The sequence below is a fragment of the Penicillium verrucosum genome (assembly GCF_028828655.1).
Source record: "Penicillium verrucosum strain IBT 35672 chromosome Unknown utg000001l_segment0_segment0, whole genome shotgun sequence".
In the NCBI taxonomy this organism is placed as follows: domain Eukaryota; kingdom Fungi; phylum Ascomycota; class Eurotiomycetes; order Eurotiales; family Aspergillaceae; genus Penicillium; species Penicillium verrucosum.
The window spans coordinates 8,723,358-8,732,331 of NW_026643210.1; the positions used below are offsets into that span (position 1 = coordinate 8,723,358).

General features: G+C 47.4%; 5 protein-coding genes across 5 annotated transcripts; 4 read left to right on the forward strand and 1 right to left on the reverse strand.

The window, feature by feature from the left end:
- Positions 1-474: 474 nt before the first annotated feature.
- Positions 475-2,521, forward strand: N7516_003128 (GMC family oxidoreductase; the record flags this gene model as incomplete). The annotated part of the gene is made up of 4 exons (XM_057215848.1): positions 475-872; positions 956-1,533; positions 1,580-2,248; positions 2,304-2,521. 4 exons carry the CDS (start codon positions 475-477, stop codon positions 2,519-2,521), a joined length of 1,863 nt encoding a protein of 620 aa, XP_057077731.1.
- A 675-nt stretch (positions 2,522-3,196) lies between these two features.
- Positions 3,197-3,735, forward strand: N7516_003129 (putative glyoxalase family protein; the record flags this gene model as incomplete). Its single annotated transcript, XM_057215849.1, has 3 exons — positions 3,197-3,330; positions 3,386-3,582; positions 3,659-3,735. 3 exons carry the CDS (start codon positions 3,197-3,199, stop codon positions 3,733-3,735), a joined length of 408 nt encoding a protein of 135 aa, XP_057077732.1.
- A 408-nt stretch (positions 3,736-4,143) lies between these two features.
- On the forward strand, positions 4,144-4,803 carry N7516_003130 (uncharacterized protein; the record flags this gene model as incomplete). The annotated part of the gene is made up of 2 exons (XM_057215850.1): positions 4,144-4,416; positions 4,486-4,803. The coding sequence occupies 2 exons, from the start codon at positions 4,144-4,146 to the stop codon at positions 4,801-4,803; spliced, it is 591 nt and encodes a 196-aa protein (XP_057077733.1).
- A 322-nt stretch (positions 4,804-5,125) lies between these two features.
- mfs56 (uncharacterized protein) lies at positions 5,126-7,026 on the reverse strand (the record flags this gene model as incomplete). The annotated part of the gene is made up of 3 exons (XM_057215851.1): positions 5,126-5,679; positions 5,743-6,663; positions 6,738-7,026. 3 exons carry the CDS (start codon positions 7,024-7,026, stop codon positions 5,126-5,128), a joined length of 1,764 nt encoding a protein of 587 aa, XP_057077734.1.
- Positions 7,027-7,801: 775 nt separating this feature from the next.
- On the forward strand, positions 7,802-8,259 carry N7516_003132 (uncharacterized protein; the record flags this gene model as incomplete). Its single annotated transcript, XM_057215852.1, has 2 exons — positions 7,802-7,882; positions 7,957-8,259. The coding sequence occupies 2 exons, from the start codon at positions 7,802-7,804 to the stop codon at positions 8,257-8,259; spliced, it is 384 nt and encodes a 127-aa protein (XP_057077735.1).
- Between the last annotated feature and the right edge of the window lie 715 nt (positions 8,260-8,974).

An 8,974-nucleotide genomic window follows, 5' to 3' on the forward strand; every position in this document is an offset into this window, starting at 1 on the left:
CTCCTGGTCCATAGAACCCACTCAAATTTCCGATGCAAAGGATATCAGGTGTTTCGAATGTGACATCTATATAAACTGTGGGTCCGCCATGAACAACTGATGTTGGATCTGAACCCGGTTCTTCTATTGTTTGGAGTATAAGCTCCGCATGCTGTGGATATAGAGAGGAAAGATAACAGTATAACCCTCCAAATTATGGCATATGCAAGCAAAATACCAAGGGTTTGGGGGGTTTTCCTTGATGAGTGCGGCCTCAACTTGTTGTCCTTTCAACTGCCAAAGACCGATTGTGGCAGTGATATGAGAAATGGATTTATTGGGTTTGCTGTACCCCGCAGGTACGACCAAGTACAAGCGACAAACCTGCATAAATTCACCAAATGTCCCGTTGCTTGGCATCCAACGAGGCTGAGCGCAAAGCAGCCCAATTACGAGGTTTTGATTTGATTTTTCTCCCCATACCCCTCATCAGCCATGGGTAACGAGACCCTCCAACAGTTCGCCGCCCTCGATCTCGATTACTTGATAATAGGCGGAGGTACCGCAGGTCTAGCTGTTGCTGCGCGTCTCACCGAGGACCCTGAATTCTCTGTGGGAGTTATCGAAGCTGGCCCATCGGTCTTGAACACCGAAGATAATGGCGCAGTCAATGTTCCAGGTCGGTACGGCGAAACCATCGGCTCGAAATACGATTGGAAATTCAAAACTACCCCACAACCGGGCCTGGGAGGAAGATCACTACCATGGCCACGAGGTCGTATATTAGGTGGCACAAGTGCGCTCAATCTTATGGCTTGGAATCGGGGTCATCGCAAAGATTATGATGCTTGGGCGGAGTTGGGAAATGAGGGGTGGGGATGGGAAGATCTACTGTAGGAGTTGACCAGTTTGCTAGATTCGGGTTCTGCCTTGAATTTCACCGGCTGATCTGTGTGGCGTACTGAATTCCTTGCAGGCCCTTTTTCCACCGCAGTGAGAGTTTCCACCCACCAAGTGCCGCTCATCAGAAATATTATCAGTCGTCCTATGATCCCGAGGCAAATGGAACGAAGGGCCCTCTACATACAACCCATACCAAGCAGTATGGCCCCACACACCAGTATTGGCACGAGACGCTGAATAGCCTTGGGGTTCCATCTACGCGGGATAGTCTGGCAGGGGATAATACAGGCGTCTGGAATATGGTCTGCACAATTGATCCAGATAGTCAGGAGCGCAGCTACTCTGCCTCTGCGTACTATCATCCCATTGCGAATCGCCCAAACTTGCATATACTGACTGAAGCAACTGCCATGGAAATCCTCTTCAAATTCGAAGATGATGAGTGGTACGCAGCAGGGGCTCGGGTACGCTGGAACGGACTGGAAGCAAATATCAAAGCGTACGAAGAGGTAATCGTCTGTGCCGGTAGCGTGCAATCGCCCCAACTTCTGGAGCTATCCGGCATTGGCAATCAAAATGTGTTGGAAGCTGCTGGAATTGAAACGAAATACCACAGTCCCAACGTAGGAGAGAATCTACAGGAGCATATGAGTATGAAATATAAAAAGAGCTCCTCATGATCTTGACTGATGTTTAGAAGTGACTGCCACCATCTTCGAAATACCCTCCACGATTCCCACCCGTGATGACATTCTCAAAGACCCGGTTCAGCGCGAAGCTGCAGACCGCGCCTATTACGCTTCCCAGACCGGGCCTTGGACTGTGATGCCCTGTTCAGTGGCATACTGTCCGCTTTCGAAGATCCTATCGCCTGAGGAATGCGATGAATTACACACCCAAGCTAAGGAAGTCGCACGAATCACAGGACGTACACATGACGCTCTTCTAGCTAGCCAATTCGAGTCCGGTCAAGCGCGCGGCCAAGTCGAGTATCTCTTCGATCTGGGTAACTGGAGCCCATATTTTGTCTCTGAGCCAGGAAAGAAATACGCCACAATGCTGCAAATGCTGCAGTACCCTTTCTCGCGCGGATCTATCCATATACCCCCTATGAGCGAAACCAATTATGAAAAGGCCACAATTGATGAGAAACCCACAATTGATCCACGATACTTTCTAGGACCTGGGGAGATTGATAAGAAGGTCATGGCCAAAGCACTCAGATGGGGAGATCGAATTTGTCAAACCGAGCCTTTGGCCAAACTCATTCGCGGGCGAGTCTTTCCTCCCCCTGCCAATGGGGCAAAGACCGAGGACGAAGTATACGAAGAGTTTGTCTCGAATTATACTGTCACCGACTGGCATCGTATGTTCTCCCTCTCAAATCCATGGCTTCAGCAAATTACTAAACATGCATACAGCAGTTGGAACCTGCGCTATGGGTGAAGCAGACGGGATCAATGCTGGAGTTGTGAATGAAATGCTACAGGTGTATGGAGTGAATGCTCTGCGGGTTGTAGATGCTAGCATCATGCCATTGCAAGTTGGGGCACACATCCAAGCCACTGTATATGCGATTGCCGAAAAGGCGGCGGATATGATCATTGATGACTACTTTGCTCGAAATGGTGCGCTATGAACCCCATGAGCCTTGCATTCAATGATACTATTCCATCTAAATGGCCGAGCCAATATCTTGTCCGATACTCACACACTAAGAAAGGCGACTGTCACAACAGCATATCCCCCCATTCATATTCCTCAAATTGTTATTGTTACACATCTCGAGTTTCTGGGATATCGCTCAGACCAACTAGAAAGCGTCCGGTTCTACCGGACTGCTCCATACTCCATGTCTATCGTCACCCATGTCTGTGAAACATAGACTGCGCACACAAGCGACCTTGGTGATGTCCCGTAGACGAGGGTAACCTGGAGAATTTATCCATAACAAACACAAACACTCGGATACCTAGGATTATGCCTTATATAAAGAGATCGGGGAATGAAACCAGACCTCCCCGACCTTCGGCTGGAGCCGACATGAGCTCTGCCCCTCTTATGAGGGACAGATTCAGTCTGGACAATCGCGACATGGAATTCATCGGGTAATTTTCCTGGGATTTACTGGAGATCTTATCGTTTACTAAACTACCAAGCCAACCTCCACATTGTGTAGTAACCGTCATCATAGCATTTGTTCCTTGACTCATCTCATAATCCGACACGGAAACTGATTCCCGTGGGGGTTTGAATATATACCAACTCGTCTCGCTCAAACACAATCACACAAACATATATTCTACCATAAATCATGATTTCCGGAATCGCCCACATCAACCTCCCAATCCCTCAGGGTACATTAGACCAAGCCGAGGAGTTCTACGGGACCACCCTCGGACTCACCTCGGCGCCGGTACCGGAGCTCCAGAAGGGAACAATTCTATGGTATTGAAGGGCACTATTTCTCAAAAGAAACACACATCTCTAATGTTATTAACAGGTTTGACATCGGCTCCAGTGGACAGCAAGTGCATATTAGCTTCGGCGCTACTGATCCCGAAGCTAACCGGCACCCATGCTTCAAGCTGTCGTCCCGTGAGGAACTGGAGGAGATAAAAGGAAGCATCTATGACCACCATACCCGTGGTGGTGCCGCAGCCCCAATGTCTGCTGATAAGCCCGGCGATGTAAACTCTGGTAAGATATCCCTGGCCCCTGGGCCTTTGATATATCCTACGTACTGCGTGTGACTATTTGCTGATTACAGCTATAGGCGCTCAAGGGAAAGAATATCCCACGCGGTTCTTCGCTCGGGATTTTGCTGGAAATCGGCTTGAGTTTACTATTTGAATATTTTGATATAATCTCTCGCTATAGACGTTTAGGAAGCTGGGTATATCTTGAAGAATTACTCTCGCTTTTATATACGTATACTTCGTTCGATCTTACCGTTCTAGCTATAGGCGCATAGAGCGGAGTACAATATATAAATCTTTACTTATTTAGTTTAATTAGCAAAGAGGATGTCCTCTTCCTAATTAGGCAAGTCAAGTGGTTTTGCCCGGGCACTCGGCGTTCTCACCTGAACGAGGCCCAACCCCGGGGATTAGGCTGCTGGCTCATAGTTCGTATTATATGCTATAACATGACAAGTAATTTCGTTGATCTTTGTATAAATACCAGTCTTTTCACCCCTCTAAGCCTTCTCATCCAAGTCAAACAATACTCAATACTCGCTAATCCCAACTCCATTCCATAATGACCACCCAAAGCAACATCCGGGATACCCCCACCCTCATTAAACGCAACGGCGAATACTACTCTAGAACCAAGAAAACAAAATTAATAGACTGGCTCTTGATGTTAGAGCAAAAGGACGACATCTTAAGCTTACCAGCCAGCAAGAATGGAGGCGCAACGCTCTTGAAAAACGACGACTTCCGCATCGACTATCAGGGATACTTCAACTCTGCTGCCCCCTACGAGATCGGATGGATCAACCTCCAAGTGCAAGAGAACACCCCGAGGAAGGTAAACACTTTCAAATAAGAGCTACAATCGGGAGAGTTGAAAGGCTAGATAATACTAAGCATGATATAGTCCAACGCCTCCACAACCGTCATAACAACATACGTGCATTATCAAGGCTACCATGAACCGCCCGGACGGATTACCGGCAATATCGTCTTGCGCGCCATGATCCAGCAGGCTATGCACATCATCGGCGAGTTGTCGGTCTTTGTATCTAAGTCGCAAGAAGCAGCGATCGTGGTGCAGAACATTCCACGGAGTCCCCAGGGCCTGCTTAAGCGTGGTTGGGGCAGTTTGGAGGAGGCAAAGGAGATTCAGGGTCTGAAGAAGTGGAATGATCCAAAGATGAAGGGGAAATGGGCTTCCATTTGGGTTCCAGGATCTTAGTCCGGTTTTAGGGAGGGAGCAGATATGGTTCGGTACGAATTAATTTGGGTCGATAAGGGTGATACCTATTATGCGATTTTCTGTCATAAGTGAATTTCGACGCTTTTGTTTATGTTAATACAGCTGAATGCAACTTAATCAATTTAATTGGTGAGAGATGGCTACTCTAACAGCCTTTTGTATTGGGTATTGCATCATGTCTAACTCAAGATGTTATAAAGATTTGAATCTCTTCATCACTCTATATTCTAGGGTTTGCCATTTCCCTATATCAGCCGAGAAGTCAAGTCACAAGTCCCATCCACGGGTATATATAATCCCTCTAAACAGTTACCTCACTATCCCCATCCTCCCCGCGAGCTCTCCTCTCCCTCACAATTTCCCTCCCAAATATCAAACCCCAAAGATAGGGCCTATTAACAACCTCATGACCCCCCTCCTTCAAAATCCACACATTCCCAAGGAAAGTAGTAAGCAAAACAGACAGCCACATTAACGGCATCATAGCAATAAAAGCCCACATAACACCACCCTTAGCATCCCGCTGTCCAACCCCACTCTTATTCGTAAACACCGTCGACATAATAGTCAACCCCAGTAAACCTCCAAACGGAACCGCAAACGAAGCAAGACACGAGATCTGCGCAGTCATTGCAGGGAAATACGCCAGTCCGTGCATAGATGCCGGGTTCATTCTCATTCCGACTCCGTGTCCAACTAACGCCATCATGCCGTAGATGACGCTTGTTTTGCCTGCGTGGACGCCCCATGCCAGAACAGTCATTCCTACTGCTGAGGTTATACTGCCGAAGAAAAGAGCCGGGAAGGTTTGTCGGGGCCAGACGTTTGAGGAGAACATCGCCATGAATAGTCCGGCTGTTTGAGTTAGTCAGGGTTGTTTCATGTTTCATATGTTCAATAGGTAGAGTGTATACATACCACCTAACCCAGGAAGGAAATATAGTAGTGCGATACCGGCATCGCTAGAACTCCTCCCTTGCACCAGCGTAAAGTATATATCCATGAAATACATAACAGCAAACATGGCTATCCCGATCGAGAAATTGATCAGGAACAATAAACCGATATCACGCTGTCTTAGTAATTCCCACGGCACCATTGCCTTTTGACGCGGGAGGACTCGCGCCATAAACGAGCCAGACACCATACAGCGCTCATAGACAACCCAAGCAATCGTCAGAATCCCACCGATCACGAGCGGTGCGAGGACGGCAACGGATTTCCAGGAGTAGACACCACCCGCCCACGTCAAAGCAAGGATAAGAAGACCGAATCCCCAGAGGAAGAGCATCTGGCCACCGTAGTCAATCGTTGAGATCCTCGCGAGGAACCGTCCAGACCGAGTCGAGATACCACCACTATCCTCGGGTTCAGGAATAGGCAGCGGACCCTGCAACTCAGTCCTCAGAACAAGAGCCACAACAACCATTGCTACAACCGCGATAGGCAGATTAATCGCAAAACACCAGCGCCACGACGTCTGCGTCATATACCCGCCGATGACGGGTCCGATGCTAAACCCGATACTAGAGACGAGGGCGAATACAGTCCAGTTAACTGCGTACTCGGCGAGGGAGACGCGGTCGGCGAGGATAGTTCGGATGGAGATGTTCACGCCTGCGGCGCCGATGCCTTGCAGGGCGCGGCCGACGAGGAGGACGCTGAAGGCTGATGTTGGGGCGCCTGTGCAGACTGCGGAGCCGATCATCATTATGAAGATTGCGGATTGGAGGACGATGTGGCGGCCGAAGAGGTCGGTTAGTTGGGCCCAGAAGAAGAGGAAGGCGGCTGAGGTGAGGTTGAAGACGGAGATTATCCAGTTTAGTTGGTTGACTTGGTCTATGGGGTAGTTAGTGGGTAGTTAAGGATGAGGATGGTCATTGGGAATTGGTTTGTGTGTGTCTGATACGTACTGAAATCCTCTGCGATAAATGGTAGAGCTGAGGCCACGATCGTTGTATCTAGGGCTTGGAGGCAGTATGGACTAAATAGTCCCAGGATGATCTTCCAGCGGTAGACATTTCTTCGTTTCTTCTCTGCAACGCCTTCCGCGGAAGGGATTTTCTTTTCCTTTCCCTCATCAGGCTGTGGGAAATCAACTGGTGTGTCCAATTCGATTGCATTGTCGGGCGTATTTGACACTGCAGAATCTAAGCGTTTCCGCTCATTTCGTTTCTTGATTTTCTTGTAGATCAGAAACATAGTTCGATGGGATATTCAAATAAGCAAAGGTGATTGATTCTGAGATAAAAAAAAGCCTGCGGAGAGTGAAGCATCTTTATACCCTACTATACTTCACTCTTCGAAGTAGGGAGAGACTGATATTTGACCCTCAATTGGATTTAGCATCTAGTCTAAGTCCAGGCCACAGCATTGAGCACTCCATATTGAGATAGCTTTGCGGTATCTTCATAAATGCCTTTATAGGTAATGATTGCGATTGGAAGTTATCGCAGGGCTTAGTGGGGATATCCGAAGGATGGTAAGTGAAATTCTTAGCGCTCGCACTCCTATCCGTATTGGGACATCGTCTACAAAGTACAGAGTATCAAATTTTGGTTGCAGAATTACACCCTATTGGCGACGTATATAAGTAATTCCTAGTCTGTTTATTCAGAATAATAAATGTAAAATGTTTCTCGCATAGAATTTGGGGATTTTGCTTCGTGCTATTAATGGGACGTAGTCAACACTACAATACCTATATAGTTAGGTATGACAATGGACAAACCAGTTCATACATTTCTATATCCCCTTAACCTAGTAACTACAGTAGGCAACTTGATATCAGTCACATAGTTCTATAACAAGCACTGACCTGCCTTGTATCTTTTAATATCCTTCTTATATTAAAATGTCCAGAGAGATGACTAATCACGTTGAACCTCCAGGGCTGTTGCCTAGCCCCACCTGTCATACAACGAAGAGAGATACTTCTCCTTCAATCACCAACATCCTCAGATTTATACCATCCACAATGGGAAATTCAACCCCAATAGAACCAGCACCTGCCTACGAGGACCTATTCCACGAGCCCGGTTCAAGCTCACGGAATGGCGTAAGCAACTTCCCCCAGAAGGGATGATCAACTCCCACCAACATACTAATCACAATCTACATGAATATATACAGTATACCATGGTCGGTCAAACAGATACCACCAACGAACACCGCGACGTGGAACATGGTCATCACCTTCATGACGTCCCAGCCCCCGTCCCTATCGCAGTGACAGTGGCCGATGACCCGGTTCAACACACTCACTGTGCGGAATGTGATCGGCAACGGGAGCGCAGAGAGAGAAGGGAGTTTTCTCAGAAAGCGTGTGGCATGGTTGCTAAGACGTTTATTTTGATTTTCTTGTTCATGATGATATTGGGGATTGTTATTGTAGGGGCTTGGAAGGATGTTCGGTTGAAGAAGTTACATGGTTAGATTGTATGTTCTATGTAAAAACCATGATATTATACCAAATTTGATTAAACGAGGCCCTTATTGATATCTCATGCCAAGTTGTTAGTTTCTTATTAGTTTCTTGTTGGCCATCATAGTAACTCCACCTCATGGCCCCATGAACAAACAGCCAAGTCCCCCGCCCCAACCCAAGCCACACACCAACATCCAACATCCAACATCCAACATCACCTCTACTCTGTACTCCGTACTACTACTACTACTCCGTATGTTGTATGCGTATTGCATGAATCATCCCCAGGTAAACCTAAATCCCCCTTGAACCCACATTCGACCTATATGATTAGCTCTAGTTACTTACCCCAACTTTCCTTGCGACCAGGTATCAAACCAGATTCAGTCACAAAATGTTTGCCTGGCTCAATCGCCTTTTCGCCAAATCAGAACCCTCAAAATCAGCCAAAGAGCCTAAACATAAAGGCAGGTCGCATAGCCGATCACATAGCAAAAGGGTGCGAGAACGGGAGCGCGATCTGCGACGAGAGTGGACGGGGCAGAAGGGTGGATGGAAGAAATTCTATAGCAAGGGAGGGTATGCGGGTGTTTGTTGAGGGTGAAGCTTCTTATATACTTCCCATGACTGGACATATTGCATAGCTTTGCTATTTACCGTTTACCGTTTACCGTTTACCGTTTACCACTTACTTCATTGGTTTCGGTTATTCATGGAGAGAAG